This window comes from Hyperolius riggenbachi, chromosome 6, assembly GCF_040937935.1.
Source record: "Hyperolius riggenbachi isolate aHypRig1 chromosome 6, aHypRig1.pri, whole genome shotgun sequence".
NCBI lineage: Eukaryota > Metazoa > Chordata > Amphibia > Anura > Hyperoliidae > Hyperolius > Hyperolius riggenbachi.
In genome coordinates this window covers 226,433,407-226,452,804 of record NC_090651.1, presented here as the reverse complement: position 1 = coordinate 226,452,804, position 19,398 = coordinate 226,433,407, and the positions used below count along the sequence as shown (strand labels likewise).

General features: G+C 46.7%; 1 protein-coding gene across 1 annotated transcript in view; it reads left to right on the top strand.

The window, feature by feature from the left end:
* The first annotated feature begins 623 nt into the window (after positions 1-623).
* Positions 624-19,398, top strand: part of LRRC47 (leucine rich repeat containing 47) — a 47,595-nt gene continuing 28,820 nt past the window's right edge. Inside the window, exons 1-3 of the mRNA XM_068240487.1 lie at positions 624-1,249; positions 11,609-12,076; positions 18,023-18,139. Of these exons, the coding sequence (XP_068096588.1) occupies positions 689-1,249; positions 11,609-12,076; positions 18,023-18,139 (1,146 nt within the window). The 5' untranslated portion in view covers positions 624-688. The remainder of the gene's footprint in view (positions 1,250-11,608; positions 12,077-18,022; positions 18,140-19,398) is intronic.

Here is a 19,398-nt window from a genome sequence, read left to right as displayed (position 1 = left end):
ATCAACCTCCATCGCTGCAGCGCAGCTGTAAATTGTACAGTCTACAGTCTATCGCCCTCCATGATAGAGTCCTCAGATAGGTGTTTCGGGTATTTACAGACTTTTCCACTAGAAATAGTGAGTAGCATCAGTTTCCCTATGAGGTTTCCTGATGGGTAACCTCAACCAAACTAGCTCCCATCTAATCACATATTTTTCCACACACATTTCATCTCACAATACTACTATTGCTTTGCCTTCTTCCAATATTCCAGTTTCCCTGTGCCAAATAGACACTAATTGGCTGAATTCGCTATTCATTTCATAGCTTGCATTCTGTTATACATTTTATGTATAATGTTACATTGGTCATTGTAATCACCAGTTCTGTATTTTGTGCCAGTGTCCATATTTGATGTATATCATTGTCTGTATCACTATGTACCCCATATTTTGTTTTGCTACTTTGTACAGCGCCACGAAATATGTTGGCGCTTTATAAATCAATAATAATATCAAAAACTTAAAATGAAAAATAATGAACTCGCTTCATTTTAAACTACAGTGCCTGCGGGCTCCACTAGGGGGCGCTGTGGAGCTAGCTCTAGTAGAGACACCGCTCCAGGGATGGGAAGTGAAAGCGTCAGCTGGCGGTTTGATTGGTTGCGGCCGGTTCCGGGTATGCACGTGTGTGTGGTCCTCTCCCAACATGGCGGCGCAGTGGCCGGAGATAGAGCGGGCGGAGAGGGAGAAGCGCCGGGAGCTGGTGCTGCAGGGGGTGGATGAGCGGATCCGGCAGGCAGACGGGCGGCTTCCACCGGAGATCTTCTCTCTCTCCCTGCTCAATTATCTGGAGGTGAGCGGCTGCGGGGAGCTGCGAGATGTCCCGGATGAGCTGGGCCGCCTAAGCCATCTGCAGAGCCTCATCTTGTGCCGAAACCGGCTAAGGATCCTGCCGGGTAGCCTGGCCCAGCTGCGGAGCCTGCGAGTCCTGGATGTGTCAGGCAACGAGCTGGAGGCGCTGCCGCCTGAGGTGGGCGCTCTGACCGATCTCTGCACGCTGAATGCCAGCCAGAACCACATACAGGAGCTGCCATCAGGGCTGGAGCGCTGCACCAAGCTGGCCACCCTAAACCTCTCCAGGAATAAGCTTACAGCCATACGGACAGAGCTGCTGAGCGCACAGCTCCCCCTGTTGGCCACCATATCTGCATCAGACAACCTCATCCAGCAGCTTCCGGGAGAGATAGCACTGCTGTCAGGGCTCAAGGTAATCACTGACCTCCTGACATGTGTTAGTGACTGAAACACGGCTTCTGCCCTGAAACTCAAATTCCAAAAAACATGTTATTCCCATTCTGAGTACTGTAGTAGGAAACTCTTTCCATAAATGTTCTTTTCAAAGCAATGGCGGTCCAAAGCTTAGGAAGTGAGTGAAAACTCTGCAGTTGGTGAAAAGGAACTGAGAAAACATTGGACGCTAGTCTGCTTGAGGTAGCCCAGCAGGACACCTCAAAGGGAAAGGTTCTCCTATCACAGCACCCTCTACAACTTGAAGCACTTTATTTGGCCGAATAGTGTGGGCAGAGTTATTATTACAACTTATCTGAAACCTAAAGGTTGTAGAGTGCTGTCCACCCAATCACCTAAGCGTATTTTCCCTATGAAGTTTCCAGCTTGGTCACCTCTAGACTAGCACCAAAATTGTTCTATATAAAAAAAAAAAAGGGTACTTATCCGTTAGCCGGGCGCATCCTCTAGGTGGCAACAAAACTCCACCAGAGTTACATCTTTCCCTACTATCCATGGCGGCCTGGAGGGGGAATAGTAATTAGCGCCACTGGCCGGATGCACCCGGCTAACGGATAAGTACCAAAAAAAGTCCCATACAACCTAACCTTGGACATAGATTTCCCAGCATTCTGGATCATAATCTGTGTACCATCAAGTTGAAAGTAATGTTGTGGACATTGTTAGTATTACAAAGAGATGTGAAAATACCCGTACAAGTGTGTGGACTGTGTGTTTACATGTAGAAGTATTGCTTGATCAGAATCTTTATTTCGCCAAGTGCGACCGAGGTCGAACCCGGAATTGGTTGTGGTTCACATGGCAATGGCAACAGGCAATAGACAGTAACATAAACATAACAAGCGAGAAAGTCATAGATAATAGCAATAATACAAGCAAGACAGGCAAAACTACAATGAGACAGGCAGTGCCTACACATTTTTAACGGTCTATGCAGTACAATATGCGGTTTGCTCATGAGCAGAAATCCTCCGTGTTTGGATATTGTGCTGCTCATGGATAGGTAAGTTAATTGAAAGAGTCCACACCTTGAGTACAGCTCTGCCAAGAGGAGCACCAGGGTAATAGCCAGTGTGCCTTGACCAGGCTAATTGGCTAAGTTGACCTGAGCGACTGGCGTGCCGACGAGAGGCAGGAGTTCAGCAGGAGGGTTGCTTGGGGGAAAAAAGGTGTCCCTACGCCTGTTAGTCCTAGGGTGGGTGGTCCTGTAGCGTCGGCCCGATGGGAGGAGCTTAAAGAACCGGCAGCCTGGGTGGGATGGGTCATGGGAGATCCTGTTAGCCCTTGTTTTCATTCTGGTGGTGTAGAGGAGGTCTAGCGGTGGCAGAGGAGAGCCAATGATCCTTTCCGCTGAGTTGATAACTCTTTGAAGCTTATACTTGTCACTGGCAGTTGCTCTTGCATACCACACGATAATGGTGGAGCAAAGGGTAGCTTCAATAGTGGCAGTGTGGAAGCTGGACAGCAGCTTCTGAGGCATACCAAATGTTTTCAATTGGCGCAGGAAGAATAGTCTCTGTTGAGCCTTCTTCTGGATTTTGGTGGTGTTCTGCGCCCACCTTAGGTCGCTCGTTAGGGTTGTACCCAGGAACCTAACGCTAGGGACCCTGGACACTTCACTCTCGTTGATAAAGATTGGTTGTTGTGGGGGGGGGGGTCTCCTGAAGTCCAAGATCAATTCCACTGTTTTGGCTGCATTTAGGACAAGCTTGTTGTCCTCGCACAATCTGCAGATTCTCTCAGTCTCGCTGCGATAATCGTGTTCCCCTGCCTCACCTATGAGCCCAATGATAGTGGTATCGTCCGCAAATTTAATGACCTTTACAGAGTCCACGGAGGAGGTACAGTTGTAGGTGTACAATGAGAACAGGAGAGGTGACAGAACACACCCCTGCGGAGCACCTGTGTTGGTAGTGCTCACACTGGTGAAGCAGTTGCCAAGCTTCACCTGCTGCGTCCTATTCGAGAGGAAGTCCTTTACCCACGCGCAGAGTGTGGGGTCGACTCCAAGATGTGCCAGGTTGTCGATCAATATATTTGGGCAGATTGTATTGAATGCCGAGCTGAAGTCCAAAAAAAGGATCCTAACGTAGGAGTTTGGTCTTTCAAGGTGTTCCATGATGTACACCAGACTGATGTTGATGGCTTCGTCCATGGACCTGTTGGCCCTGTATGCGAACTGATGTGGATCGAGGAGGGGGCTGGTGAGGCGCTTCAGGCAGGGCTGTGGAGTCGGTACAAAAATCTTCCAACTCTGACTCCTCAGTTTATGAAACTCCGACTCCGGGTACCCAAAATGGCCCTGACTCCTCGACTCCAACTCCTTAGTCTAATACTTAAAGTGAACCTCCGGACTAAAAATCGACTCAGCAGCACTGAAAAGGCCTGGTGTTTCTTTAACAGTTTCACAGCATCAGAACTTTGTTTCTCTTATCCAAGCCTCATTTTTAGCTGCACAGAAGAAAACTGCCCAGGCTTTTTTCCCCTGATGCTGTGCAAAGCATGATGGGATTTCTGATGTTGTTGCTCTCGTTCTGCTGTTTTGGTGCAAATTTTTTTTTTTTTTTTTTTTTTTTTTACATTTTGAATATGACATTTGAAGCCTAGCGTGTGCTGCTGGGAGGGGTTATCAGGACACAGGACAGTTGGAACTGTCTCCTGCTCCTTGTCACCTCCTTTCAACCAAAAAGATGGCTGTCCCCATGACAAAGATGGCAGCCCCCATGAATCACAAACGTTTGCCTGTTCTTTTAAACCAGGGTGGGTAAAAAATTATATTAGCAAAGACAGAATGACTGGGTCTCCACCTGGATTTGTGCAAAAATGCTGGTTTATTGTACCATAGTAATAGAAAAAACACACGTTGTTTCGGCCAGCGGCCTTTATCAATGTAACACTTGATAAAGGCCACTGGCCGAAACGTTGTGTGTTTTTTCTATTACTATGGTACAATAAACCAGCATTTTTGCACAAATCCAGGTGGAGACCCAGTCATTCTGTCTTTGCTGCTGTGAATGTCACACACCTAAGAGGGATCCAGGTGTGGACTGGTTGACTCCCTGGTATATCTATTACTTTGCGGTAGAGCTGAGGGATCACTTTTCTTGCTAAAAAAATTATATTATCTATCTATTCTAATTAACATAACTAATATAACTTAATGACAGTATGTTTGTTTAGGCTGAAGTTCCCCTTTAACAGTGCTGTGGATTTTGTACAAAAATCATCCGACTCCCGACTCCTTAGTTTATGAAATAAACGACTTCGACTTCAACTCAGGGTGCCCAAAATTGCTCTGACTCCAACTCCGACTCCACAGCCCTGGCTTCAGGTGGGCAAGGACTAGACTTTTGAGGATCTTCATGACTATGGGGGTGAGGGCCACAGGTCGGAAGTTGTTGAGCTCTGTGTTGCCTGGCTTTTTTGGGACCGGTATGATTGTGGCCCTTTTGAGACAGGAGGGGACACTGCCTTCCGCCAGGGACCTAGTAAAAAGGGAGGTGAGCGTGGGAGCCAGCTGGTCCGCACAGGTTCTCAGGCAAGTTGGTGACACGCCGTCTGGGCCGGCTGCTTTTCTGGCATTGAGTCTGCGGAGGTGACGGAGTACATCTGCTTCCTGGACCTCTATTTGCACTAGGTCAGCCTTGACCTGCGGGGAGGGCTTTGTCGAGGGTGCCGGGTTAGCCAGCTGCTTGGGATGGTGTTCAAACCGACAGTAAAACTTATTTAGTTCCTCGGCCAGTGAGGTGCTGGGGGTCGCATGCTGGGGGGGTGGTTTGAAGTTCGTAGCTGCTCTGAGGCCTTTCCGCACCTCGCGTGGGTTGTTTGACTGGAGGAAGTGGCCCAGCTTGTCAGAGTAGGCCCTCTTTGCAACCTGCAAGTCACGATTCAGAGCGTTCCTTGCATCCCTGAACTCGTCTGGGGTTCCGTGCTTGTGCACCTCCTCCTTGACTTTCCGGAGGTGGCGCAGCTTGCTGTTGAACCACGGCTTGCTATTTGGGAAGATTTTGAAGGAACGCACATCTCCTTGCAAAAACTGATGTAGGAGGTGATGTTCTCTGCCCATTCCTCCAGGGAGGGTGCCTCCAGGGCCGCCCAGTCAGTGCAATCGAAGCAGGCCTGTAGCTCCGTCTTAGCCTCGGTTGTCCACTTTTTTACGATCTTTATTGCGGGCTTTGTAGTTTCCAGGTGCCTTCTGTAGGTGGGGATCAGGTGGATTAGGTTGTGGTCTGAGTTCCCCAGTGCAGCACCGTGGGTGGCCTTGTACGCATTCTTAAGGGTCGTGTAACAATGATCCAGGGTGTTGCGGTTCCTGGTGGGGCAGGATATGTGTTGCTTAAAGCGGGGCATCTCCTGACGCAGGTTTGCGCTATTAAAGTCTTCCAGGATGATGCAGAGGGCCCCTGGGAAGGCAGTTTCCCACTTGATGATGCTGTCGCTGAGTGCACTCAGGGCATTCTTTGTGTTTGCGTCAGGGTGGGATATAGACTCCAAAGAATACGATTATGGTGAACTCCCTGGGGGAATACTGAGGCCTGCATTTTTTTGGCTATAAACTCCACATCAGGGGAGCATATTATACTGAGAGTGGTGGTATTTGGAGCACCAGGTGGTGTTAACGTAGAAGCATATGCCTCCGCCTTTTCTCTTCCCAGACGGTGCTTGGTCGCGGTCTGCGCGGAGGAGGTCATAGCCTGGCACCCCAATGGAGTTGTCAGGAATACCATCATTCAGCCAGGTCTCTGTAAAGCAGAGAACCGGGGTGCAGCTGCCTAACGCGGGCTTACTGCCAAGTAGTAGGAGCAGTTCGTCGACCTTGTTGGGGAGTGAGCAGACGTTCCCTAGCAGGATGGCAGGGATGGGAGATCGTAGGCCCTTCCTCTTGAGTCTCACCTGGGCTCCCGCCCTTCTCCCTCTATGGCAGCGTTTACTTTGGAAGTATCTGGTTTCCCTGACCAGGTGGGTGATGTGGGCGCTGACTGCCTTCCACAGGGGGGAGTCTGTAGGGGGGTCCCTGTCGAGGGGGGGATCCTTGGCGAGGGGGTCCCATTTTAAGAGCACCTCTCTGGACAGGGTGGTTCTGTGTGGCATGTCTCGGGGAGGTGGACTATGTGATATGGCATGGAGAGCATGCCCTCAAGAGATAGCTCAGGTGCAGCAAGCAAGCAGCAGTTCAGCCCAATACAGCAAACGCAGGGGGGGCTCAGATTAGGATTGGCGTGCGGGGGCTCAGGTTGTAATATAGCACATATAGCACAGAGATGCACAGTTCAGTATCAATACAGCACAGGGATGCACCCCAGAACCCAGTTCAGCCCCAGTAAAAACAGTTCAACCCCAACAACAGTTCAACCCCAGTATCAACAACAGATCACCCATTTGGCCCAGTACCCCAGATCAGCAGGGAGATATACAAGGCAGTAGTTGGTTCTCACCCTGTGGTCGCAGCATCCTTCGTTCATGGGCCAGCAGCAATGGTGGAGGCTGGGTCCTCGATGCTGTGGTGTGGCTTGCGATGTGGAGGCCTGGAATCGTGTGGCTGTGCCAGCGGGGCTAGGGGCCCTGCGATGGAGCAGTGGTGGAAAGGCCCCGAAGGTGCGGTGGAGGCCGGCAGAAGGACCGAGAGGAGAGAGTGGTGGAGGCCAGGAGGATCGGCTGCAATCCAGTCGACACGTGGGGGGAGAGCGCGTGCAGCGTTGGGGGCCTGTGGCCTGAAGGAACCACGTGATGATCACCTGGCAGCGGAGTAGGTGGAGTGCCCCAGCAAAGTTGTGGAATGTCCAGCGGCAGAGAGGAGATAGGACTGTCCGGTGGCAGGAAGATGTAGGGCTGTGCTGCGCTGGTGTGGAGGCAGCCGGCCCCACGTGTTGGTGGAGTAGGAGTTCAGATCCGCGGTGCCCGGAGCCACGAGGCTGTTGGGTCCGTGTTTGCCGAGCAGTACTTGATGGCTAGACACTGGGAGGCTGAATCATCGCCCGGAGCAGGAGAAAAGCCGGTGGAGGCGCCGATGCTGACGGGCTGCTGGAGGAACCCAGAGCGGAAGCCGGTGGAGGCGCAGAAGCTGATGGGCTGATGGAGGAACCGGAGCGGACACTGGGAGGCTGAATCATCGCCCGGAGCAGGAGAGAAGCCGGTGGAGGCGCCAACGCTGATGGGCTTCTGGAGAAACCGGAGCGGAAGCCGGTGGAGGTGCCAAAGCTGGTGGGCTGCTGGAGGAACCCGAAGCTGACCAGCGTCTGCCAGGATCCTGTGAGTCCTCGTCAGCGGATCCTGTGAGCGGAGACAGAGTAGCAGCGGCGGTCGGGACGTAGGCAGAGGGCCGGTGCAGGTGGCAATGTGGGTCTGCTGGGTCCGCGCTGGATCGGGTTGCGCCAGGTGAGTGGCTTGGCTGGTGTAAGAGCACTCTATGTCCCAAGCATCTGCTAACTAAACTAAAGACTAAACTACTACTGAAAATACATGAAAACTACAAAAAGCCAGGAGCCATGTGACCAAGGCGACCCGCACAGGCGCCATCTTGGGGTGCTGTCCACCCCATCACATTAGCAGAATTTCCCTTTACAAAAATGCAATGCGTTTGGCATGAATGCACCCTAAATGTTTCCAAATACCACCCTGGCTGCTGTGTAATGGACTTAGAAGAGAAACCTTTTCAACCATCCATACTTCATACATGCCTTATTTTTATTATGGTAACACATAAAGGTAGGGAGCTACTGTGATTGAGGTGAGCCAGTGTGGAATTCCATAGGGAACAGTTCTCCAGTCACAGAAGCATCTACAACTTAGAACATTCTAATTGGCCGAATAGTGTGAGCGTATTATTACTGCAACCTATCTGAAACCTAGCAGTTTCTAGCAGGTGCTGTCCGCCCCATCACATTAGCAGAATTTCCCTTTACAAAAATGTAGGAAGATTGGAGCACCCACAAGTATAAAGAAATGGTGTGTGACTTGCGCCCCAGTACTGTCAGTGGTCAAAATCCAGAAAACCCAAAAAGCTGCCTAAAGAATGCCGAAAGTCCAAAACAGCGGTCTGACGCTGCTCCAGTCTTTCTTTTTGCTTTTTAAATGTAATACATGTATTTGAGCTTTAAAGAGAACCCGAGGTGGGTTTGAAGAATATTATCTGCATACAGAGGCTGGATCTGCCTATACAGCCCAGCCTCTGTTGCTATCCCAACCCCCCCTAAGGTCCCCCTGCACTTTGCAATCCCTCATACATCACAGCCACGCTGCTGACAACCAGCTTGTCAGAGCTGGCTGTGTTTATCTCTATAGTGTCAGTCTGCTGCTCTCCCCGCCTCCTGCAGAACTCCAGTCCCCGCCTGCATCCCTTCCCTCCCTGCTGATTGGAGGGAAGGGACGGGGGCAGGGACCGGAGCTATGCAGGAGGCGGGGGAGCAGCTGAGACTGACACTACAGATGTAAACACAGCCTCACAGCACGGCTGTGATTTATGAGGGATTGCAAAGTGCAGGGGGACCTTAGGGGGGTTTGGGATAGCAACAGAGGCTGGGCTGTATAGGCAGATCCAGCCTCTGTATGCAGATAACATTCTTTAAACACACCTCGGGTTCTCTTTAAATACAATTGGTGGTGCTGATAGTAACTAAGATGTAGGACACGTGAGTGACCCCATAAATAAACACTGTAATGTGCTCTAGACTGTTAGAACAGACTTAATCAAGGAAACAAATGAAGAGGAAACATCTTGCACTTTTTATTGTTTTAATGTCAAATCAACAGTTTGTACAAATGAAGGTACAAAGTAGTAAGGCTGGTTTCACACACAAAGGCCTCAATTCATAAGGCCCGGTTCACATTAGCGTTCGCTATCAGGATTTTCCGGATCGGATCCGGAACGCATACTGTACAAACGGAACGTACGTTCCGCATAGCAATGTAATGTCTATGCGGACGTTCACACGCGTCCGTTCCGTACGTACCGGAGCCGGATCGGATCCGGACTCTTTTCCAACATGCGCTATTTTTTGGGTCCGGATCTCCGGCCTACGCATCCTGACCGGAGCCTGACAGCACCATCAGGCACACAGAAACCAATGGGGAACGGAAGGCACAGAACACACTGCCTACAAAAACCTGACATTCTACCCCACTTCCTATGCGTATCCAAGCGGCCATTTCAGATGGGGACACATGGGCCAAGCATGTCTGGAGTGGAGCAGCAGTGACAGACGTGCTGGAGCTGTTTGGCAGAATGTCGGAGGTGGAGGTGAGGCCTACAGCGGAGGAACCTGATTCTACAGGTGCACCAGGTGCACCTTCTGCTGACCCCAACATTTTTTTATTTAATTTCGCTATTTTTTGCCCACGGATCCTGATGGCAGCCTGATGCATGCCTGATGCAAACGGACCGGATCCTGATCGGAACCGTACGGTTCCGATCAGGATCAGGTCCTGATCCGATCAGGATCCGGTCCGTTTGCAAGGCAAAACGCAAGTGTGAATGGGGCCTAAAGCATTCCCACATGCGGAAATGCTGAAAACAGACGATTTTACCGAACACTGAACAAACATTTTATGAATGCCCACCCAGAAGTCTAAAATACAGAGCGCGGAGTTTCCCCGCACTGATTTACTGCACCGAACACATTTTTATGAATCGAGGCCAAAATGTTCCGTTCCAGTCCTATCAGTTTTTAACAGACAGACATGGAACTGAGAGAAAACTGATGCAAACTGACAGGACTGGAATGGAACTGTCCATATTGTATGTGTGAACCCAGCCTAAAGCATGAAGACATTCAAGTGCTTATTAGCAGGTATACAAAACATACTTTGCCAAACTGAGTAGCTTTGGGGGATGTGGATGGCGGTGGGTGAGCCATTGCCTGATAACCATTTCGCAACTTGCTTCCTTTGAAGCCAAGCATCAGAGGAAGCAATTTGTGAAACCCAAGAGGAAGCCAAGTATCAGAGGAAGCAAGTTGTGAAACGGTCGTCAGGCCTTGCACATGTCACCATCCTCATCCCCTAAAGCCACTCATTGTTTGTAAAATTATGTTTTGTATACATGTTAATAAGTACATGAATGTCTTCTTGCTTTACTACTTTGCACCTTCACTTGTAAGAACTGTTTATTGATCTTAAATCACTGAATGTTGTCTGACGTTTCCTCTTCATTTCTTGCTAATTTTTATTACCGGTATATATGCCATTTTCTTTCTTTTACCACAGAGATTACATTTTATAGAAGAGCTCTGCAGAACTATTTAGTTACATTTCTAAGGAGTCAATGTTTTGATTTTTGTATCAATATATCTATGTTTTGAGTTTTCCTTAACTTCCTCAGTAGAACACTGTTAGAGAAAAGTTGTAACTTGTTAATCTTATTTTAGCAGTGTATGAATAAAATACTATTATTTGGAGTACAGTATTGACAGGTAATTGAAAAAGAAGTAACCTGATTAGGCTATTTTTGGCCAAGTTATGAATCTGGTTTACTTGCAGATGCTACTGTAATGTACTGTTGGCAATGGTGATACTGACAGACAGGAAGTGACTGCTACCATGCCATTGATATCTTACTATGCCATTGATGCCTACCAGGATAGCTTACTGAGTGAGTAACTTCAATTCTTTGTAGGTACCTATGCACTTTGAGTCCCACGGAAGAAAGAGCACTTTATAAGTGTAGCATCTACCTCCTAACAGAAAATCGCAGTATGTATGAAGGTGCCCATTAACCGTACAGTTTTTTCATCAGATGCGATCCAGTGTTTTGCCCAGAACATTTTTCCAGCTGGGTGGCATGAAAAAGTAGCCGGGTGGGGCTATATGAGGGAATGCAGGGCCAGTGCTTCTGTGTGTAACTCTGCTTACAGCATAGGAGGCGGCGAGCTGATGACAGCCGGGTGCTCATCAAAACTAGCAGGGTGGAGCACCCGGCTAAAAGAACCTGGGGAGAACACTGCGATCTTTCAATGCACTTTTTACGATTGGAAGGTCATTCTCAATAGTTCCCATTATCTGGTCAATTACGGCATTTTCTCTCTTTAGATACAATCCTAAAATCCAACTTTCGGATCAAATGAATTTTCAGTTCTAATCAACCAAAGAATCGGTTCACATCAATTTTCACCAAATGCTGTGCTATTTTCTGTACAATTCGATGATAAATATTGCATTAAAAGATTGTATCTGATGAAAATATTATACCTTTTATGGGCATTTTTAGACTGACGTGCTGTAGCCATTCATGTAAAGGTTTGACCTAGTGGTAGGTCTGCTGTCAGAATACTTAAGATCTGTAAGATACAGTATATACTAACTATTATCCCTAATCTTTCTTCAGAGTCTGGACCTCTCCAACAATCAGCTCACTGAGATTCCTTATGAGTTGTCCGACTGCACAAAACTGAAAGAAATCAATTTTAAAGGCAACAAACTGAAGGACAAAAGGTTGGAGAAGATGGTGAACGGCTGCCAGACAAAATCCATCCTGGAGTATCTGAGAGTGGGAGGCAGAGGAAGCGGGAAGGGGAAAGTGGCACAAGAGGCTGCGGCTAAGGAGGATGCCAAGGACAAAAAGAAAAAGAAGCAGCAGAGACAGAGAAAGGACAGTGCGGAAGACAAAGATGATGAAGAGGAAGATGTGAATAAGATGATGCTGAGAATTCTTCACATTTCAGAGAACCCAGTGCCCCTCACAGTCAGCGTGACCCCTACTGTCAAAGATGTTAGGCCCTACATTGTTTGCTGTGTGGTGAAAGGGATGAATCTAAGGCCTGGCAATGCTCTGAAACGCTTCTTAACTGCTCAGGTAATGTATCAGGCTTACCTGAAAGATGGCACATTTTTATTTTGCGTTTTCTAGTTTGTGCAACTAAGCACAAATGGAGAAGATGGAAATTTCGAACATTATGCACAAATAAAGAACTGTTGCAATGATTCAAAAGAATGCCCCTGACTACAAGTTGACATGGAAAGGTTATTTGCAATAATATTGGAACCTCCAGGAAAAACAAGAATTTGTGCAGAATTTATCTGTTCTGGCTCCTGATCTTCATGGTTGCCTGTGTCTCCGCCTAATCCTTTCCTGTTACTCTAGAGCAGGGGTTTCATACTCAATCATGTAAGGGGCCAAAATCTAAAACATAATCTAAGTCGCAGGCCACATTGTTTATTAACTCCCCTGGCGGTATAATTCTTTCCAGATTTTGGGGTCTAAGAGCGGTGCAATTTTTTTTGCCTACTTTTAGACCCTAAAACCGTGGGAAAAAAAAATCACACTGCAGAGATGTGCAGCGGCCCCAGCACTTACTAACCTCCCTGGGATCCAGCGCTGCAGTTCACCCTCCATCCTCCAGGTCGCGCTGTAACCCTGTAGTGAGATCGCCATCTGTTGTTATGCCGACAAATGGCGATCTCACCGAGGGACGCAGAGACTCCGAAGACAGGAAGGAGAATGGCTGCCAGTGTCTTGATCCTGGGAGAGGTGTGTTATAACGCCTGCTGTGCGCTATGCTCTGCAAAGTCCTGTCTGAGGCTGCCACAAGTCTCGCTCAGGGTTACCACTCCTTGCTTGTTTTTACCACCCCGAGCCAGAATTGGGATAACTGCGAATGAGGTTAAGATGTAACATTTATTGAACAGTCTCAAGCTAAGTGGCATAATTATAATGATCATGAGGGGCTAGCTCCTCCCTCTTCTTCACAGTAGCGCAGTAGAGCAGTTTAAATATTTACCTGCACCAGTGCTAATTTTGGCAGAAATGGATCAATCTGAAATGTAGCCAAAGAGAAGATGCTGGCCTTCACTTCCTATATTCTTTTTGGTTTGGGGGGGGAGGGTTATTAGCCACATGATTGTGTTCGTTTCCATGGTAATTTTTGCTGAGGGGTCCCACGGGTTGTTGCTGCACCCCACTTCAAATTTACATTTTTTTCAATCAGAAACACTGTCACCGGTGTGCTCTTCTAAATGTCATTCTTTTACTGCTTACAGTAATGCACATTGGAAGCTCTTGAGGGCCTCATAAAATGGCAAGGTGGGCCGCATTCAGCCCGTGGGCCTTTTGTTTTACATCTGTGCTCCAGAGGTTGTAGAGTTGTGTTTGAAGCTCCTGAAACAGTCATATTTAATTGAGAGTGCGAAGATTCAGGACTGATAGCCTCCTATCTCTGTAGCAGAGTGGTACGGATGGGTGTTTGGCCCAAACTGCATAGAGAATGCTTATTGAAGGTGGATTTAGACTTTCAGGGAGGGTTCATACTTGGGTCTGCAGAAAACTACAGCGTTTTTTTTGTGGACAAATACTTGCAATGCGCATTTTAACCTGCACACCATCTACAGCCAGCTGACTGTAAGCAGTTGAAATCACATGAGGTGTCCGATATTATGCTGAAAGCATTACATTTTTTTTTCTCCCGGCATGTTGATTAACGTGGGCTGTGACATCTGGTGCGATTCTGCATACAGGGAAAACGCATGCAAATACCTCATGTGAACCATGCCTAATGGTGGCCATACACGGTACAATAAAAACGTTCGATTTTCCCGTTTATTCGATCTAAATGATCGAATTGAATGAAAGTTGAAAATATTTTTTTTTTCGATCAAGAAATTCGAACGATTATCCCGTTTTTTCGGGAAAAATGATCGGACATGCTGGAAAAATCTTTATATTCGATCTAACGGCATAATCGAACTAAATTATCTAATTGAAAAATTGTACCATGTATAGCCACCTTAAAGAGGAGCTGTCAGCCATACTATGCCAGGATAAACACACACACATATAAGTAGATAAATACTAGCTCTACTTACATGACAGATGTATTGCACTGTCCACGATTTCATTTCAGTGAATTTTATAAAACGAAAATACGGAAATGCAGAGAATTCTGTTCCCTGGCAGGGGCCATCTTTAGTCCCTCCAGCGAAGCCAATGCTGAGGTCATTTCCTCCCTTACCCCCCTTCCCTCCTACCTACAGCAATTGCCAGCACTATGTTACTGACACCCCTGCATCCATGAGAACCCCCCAGCCCTGCTACTATATCAGTACTGATTCCCCCTGTATTTACCCTCAGCCCTGCAGCGTCCATCTCATCTCACAGCATAACAGCACTTAGCAGGGAAGAATATATGCAGCTCCAGCACCAGAGGAGAATCTGTGTGCGCTGCGTGTGTTCTTCCCCGCTGGGCTCTGTGGTGCTGCGGGCGGGGATGTTGTGGGGTGGAGAGATAATGCAGGGGGAGTCCCTTTGTAAATGGTGGCGGGGCCGGGGTCCCCATGGATGCGGAGATGCCCGCTGCTCCCGAATAAAGTTACGGAGATGCCGACAGAGTGCAGGGAGGGGGCGGACAGTGCAGACGCGAGGCGGCCAATGAGAGAGGGACAGGCTTGAGTGACACAGGCTGCAGCCAATCAGGCTGAACTAGCTGTGTCTGGGCAGAAAAGCAAAGGAGAACTCCCTCCCGCCCCAGCCTGCACTGCATCTTCAGTTATGTGGCTTCTTGCTGCGTCCTTTAGAGCTGGGGACATGAGGAGTTACAGTGGGTTGCAAAAGTATTCGGCCCCCTTGAAGTTTTCCACATTTTGTCACATTACTGCCACAAACATGCATCAATTTTATTGGAATTCCACATGAAAGACCAATACAAAGTGGTGTACACATGAGAAGTGGAACGAAAATCATACCTCATTCCAAACATTTTTTACAAATAAATAACTGCAAAGTGGGGTGTGCGTAATTATTCGGCCCCCTGAGTCAATCATTTGTAGAACCACCTTTTGCTGCAATTACAGCTGCCAGTCTTTTAAGGTATGTCTCTACCAGCTTTGCACATCTAGAGACTGAAATCCTTGCCCATTCTTCTTTGCAAAACAGCTCCAGCTCAGTCAGATTAGATGGACAGCGTTTGTGAACAGCAGTTTTCAGATCTGGTCACAGATTCTCGATTGGATTTAGATCTGGACTTTGACTGGGCCATTCTAAAACACAAATATGTTTTGTTTTAAACCATTCCATTGTTGTCCTGGCTTTATGTTTAGGGTCATTGTCCTGCTGGAAGGTGAACCTCCGCCCCAGTCTCAAGTCTTTTGCAGTCTCCAAGAGGTTTTCTTCCAAGTTTGCCCTGTATTTGGCTCCATCCATCTTCCCATCAACTCTGACCAGCTTCCCTGTCCCTGCTGAAGAGATGCACCCCCCGAGCATGATGCTGCCAACACCATATTTGACAGTGGGGATGGTGTGTTCAGAGTGATGTGCAGTGTTAGTTTTCTGCCACACATAGCGTTTTGCATTTTGGCCAAAAAGTTCCATTTTGGTCTCATCTGGCCAGAGCACCTTCTTCCACATGGTTGCTGTGTCCCCCACATGGTTTGTGGCAAACAGCAAACGGGACTTCTTATGCTTTCTGTTAACAATGCCTTTCTTCTTGCCACTCTTCCATAAAGGCCAACTTTGTACAGTGCATGACTAATAGTTGTCCTATGGACAGATTCTCCCACCTGAGCTGTAGATCTCTGCAGCTCGTCCAGAGTCACCATGGGCCTCTTGACTGCATTTCTGATCAGCGCTCTCCTTGTTCGGCCTGTGAGTTTAGGTGGATGGCCTTGTCTTGGTAGGTTTACAGTTGTGCCATACTCCTTCCATTTCTGAATGATCGCTTGAACAGTGCTCCGTGGGATGTTCAGGCTTTGGAAATCTTTTTGTAGCCTAAGCCTGCTTTAAATTTCTCAATAACTTGATCCCTGACCTGTCTTGGACCTGTCTTGTGTGTTCTTTGGACTTCACGGTGTTGTTGCTCCCAATATTTTCTTAGACAACCTCAGAGGCCCTCACAGAGCAGCTGTATTTGTACTGACATTAGATTACACACAGGTGCACTCTATTTAGTCATTAGCACTCATCAGGCAATGTCTATAGGCAACTGACTGCACTCAGATCAAAGGGGGCCAAATAATTATGCACACACCACTTTGCAGTTATTAATTTGTAAAAAATGTTTGGAATCATGTATGATTTTCGTTCCACTTCTCACATGTACACCACTTTGTATTGGTCTATCACATGGAATTCCAATAAAATTGATTCATGTTTGTGGCAGTAATATGACAAAATGTGTAAAACTTCAAGGGGGCCGAATACTTTTGCAACCCACTGTATCTACAATTAAAAAAAAGTAAGATTTGTTTTTAAGTTAGGCATTGCCTTTTTAGTATCCATTTTATCTATATTACCGATAGAAATAGGGAATAGATTTTTGTTTTTAAGCCTAACAGTTACTCTTTAAGGCTGGTTGTCCAGCTAAGGACATGGCAACATATTGTAGATCTTTGGAACTCGTTTTCAATAGTCTTATACAATTTAAACTTAGTTCCTGCTGCATTTTTATTTAACTGAAGAGTAAGAAAATAACATACCAAACTCAGTGGTATGCAATTTCCATATTGAATTGTCAGAAAAATGCAATTGCACCGTGAAAATGAACATTTGCATGAAAATCTTGACAAAATGGTCTGGTGGAAGTAGAAAAAAATTAAAATTTGTAGTGGAAAACCAGTCTAAGCTAAGTCTGTAGCAGAAATTTTTATTTGTAAATTTATACCTGTTCATTTTTTTTTTTCCAACGTCAAAGTTAAACGCTCTCTTTAGTCAGCTGTCATCTTACTCCTGCTATTGTGATGTGAGAAATAGATCACAGGAAACTTATTGGATGATTAACTTCACTTTAAATAGGCATACAGTATACAAAGTAAACCTTACGTGAAAGTAAACTGTGACAAACAATTGGATCTATAGAAATAATCCTAACTAGGAATTTCCTGGAATCCCTAATTTTAAAGGTTGAATAACACAAGCGCTACTGTTTACTGGTATCTGCTGCTGTACTTAGTGTATTCATTGTTGCTAGAAGGTAATCATGGCCTCTTGAACTTCTCATCTTATTATTATTATTATTACTTTAGTATATATATAGCGCTGACATCTTCTGCAGCGCTTTACGGAATACATAGTCTTGTCACTAACTGCCACTCAGAGTAGCTTGCCGTCTAATCTCTACCATAGTCATATGTCCATTGCAGTCTAGGGCCAATATAGGGGGAAGCCAATTAATTTCCAGAGAGGAATCCTACGCAGACTTCAGCAGAACATACAAACTCCATGCAGATAGTGCCCTGCCTGGGATTTAAACCAGCGCTGCAAGTTGAGTGCTAACCACTACACCACTGTGCCTCCTCTGATGCATTCTCTCAGCAACACACTTGCTTTCTGATACCTTAGTAAATATCAGAGAAAATTACAATGCAATTTATTCCAGGTCCCATGGTATTTGCCCATAAGCACCACTGTGTAGCAAGTAAGCAGAATGAACATAGATATTATTTACTTGCTTTGCTGAGGCCAGAGCAACTGTATACATTGCTGGGGATTTAGGAAACACTACTGCTAATGTACTTTTTATTCTGAGAGAAGGGTTACTTCATCGATCTGGATCGATCGATTATTTCCGACATGTTCGATCGGGTTTCGATTGACACAGCCGTCGATTTTGCATGTTAAGTATGCAAAATCGACAGCTGTATCGTTCGAAAACCCGATCGAACGTATCGGAAATAATCGATCCCGCGGATCGAGCGGGAAATCGCAACGTGTGTACCCAGCATAAGGTTGTGAAAGGCATGAAGCAGTGTATCACTTCAGGCCGTGTATTTGCTTGAGCTGAATTAAATGTAGACAATGCCGGCTTTCTTTCAGACCAAGCTCCATGATGACCTCTGTGATAAGAGGACCTTAGCGACAATTGCCACACATGATCTGCAGTTGGTGAAGGGACCTCTGCTGTACGACGCCAGACCACCCAAAGAATTCAAGGCGAGTTATTATTAAAGTGCACCTGTTTTCATAGTAGTAGGTGTGGATCTTCCTTGCCTCCACATGGATTATAAATTTGTATGTTTGTGTGTTTATGAAAGAAATACCAAGACCGCTCAAATACCCAGAAAAGCAAAGGAATATGAAAGGAACACCGACAACAAAACAGTCTGGCACATAGCAGTGTATAAAATTCCTCCTTTTTTAAATGACCCTTGTGTGTATGACCATCCCTTGCAAAAACAATAGTAGTCGCTCAGTCAGCTCAAACTCATGGACAGCCAGCTGATGCACACGCCTCAAAATGTGTGATTGTTGGTTCCGCATATCCACAGACGTGAGTGTAAGTAAGCACCTCAGCCTAGGGAAAGGCCAATCTCATAGAGGCTGGGAGCACACTAGGCAGTGCAGAAAACCATGCATTTCTTGCACTGTGCCGTTTTAATTTTTTGCTGTGTTGCGTGTTTGTGTTTTTTGTGCATTTCACAGTTGAGGTTTTTTTAATTAATTCCTTTCCTTTGCCTCTCCATTGAGATGCGTTTTGTTCGTTTTTATAAGTGTTTTTGAAAATTATGCAGCAAGTTGTGTTTTTTTTTTTCAAAAACGCACAATGTAAAACACACATATGCATTTTTACATGCGGCCCATACACTTTCATAAGCAGCAAAAAACGTTAGTTTCCGTCTAGAGTTCACCCAGCCAGAGAGGTCCCTATGTTAACAGTGGATGCAATCTCCTCCTAAACAAACAGGGAACGTATCCATGGCTAGACACACGTGATGGGATAAAAAGCCTGAGAGCAGACTAACCTGTGGTCACCCGCAGGCCTGGTCGCACATGTAACAAAGCTGCCAGCAGGAGAACGGAGGGGACCCCGAGGACGCCAAGGGACCTCATGGACTACGGGGGGCTGGAGGAAGCCCCTGGTAAGTTCAGTATCGCATTCCTTTTTTTGTTATGCTCAATGTTCCTAATTGTACACATGGAAGTGGCATTCTTAATATCCTTTTGAGTCATGTCAGGTGAACCTCTTCCACCAGAGGGCAGCTGCCTCATGTTTGTTTTTCTTTACTCAGAATATTGTCATTGCTGCTGAACAAGCATACAATGGTTAGGAACCTCTCAAAATGCTTAATTGGACCTACTTGTAATATTGGATTTTATAGGTACAAGACTTGCAATGTCTGAAAAGACATTTTTTTTTCCCGTTAAATTGATCTCCCTCACCTTAGATGAGTTTAAAGATGAACTTCGTACAT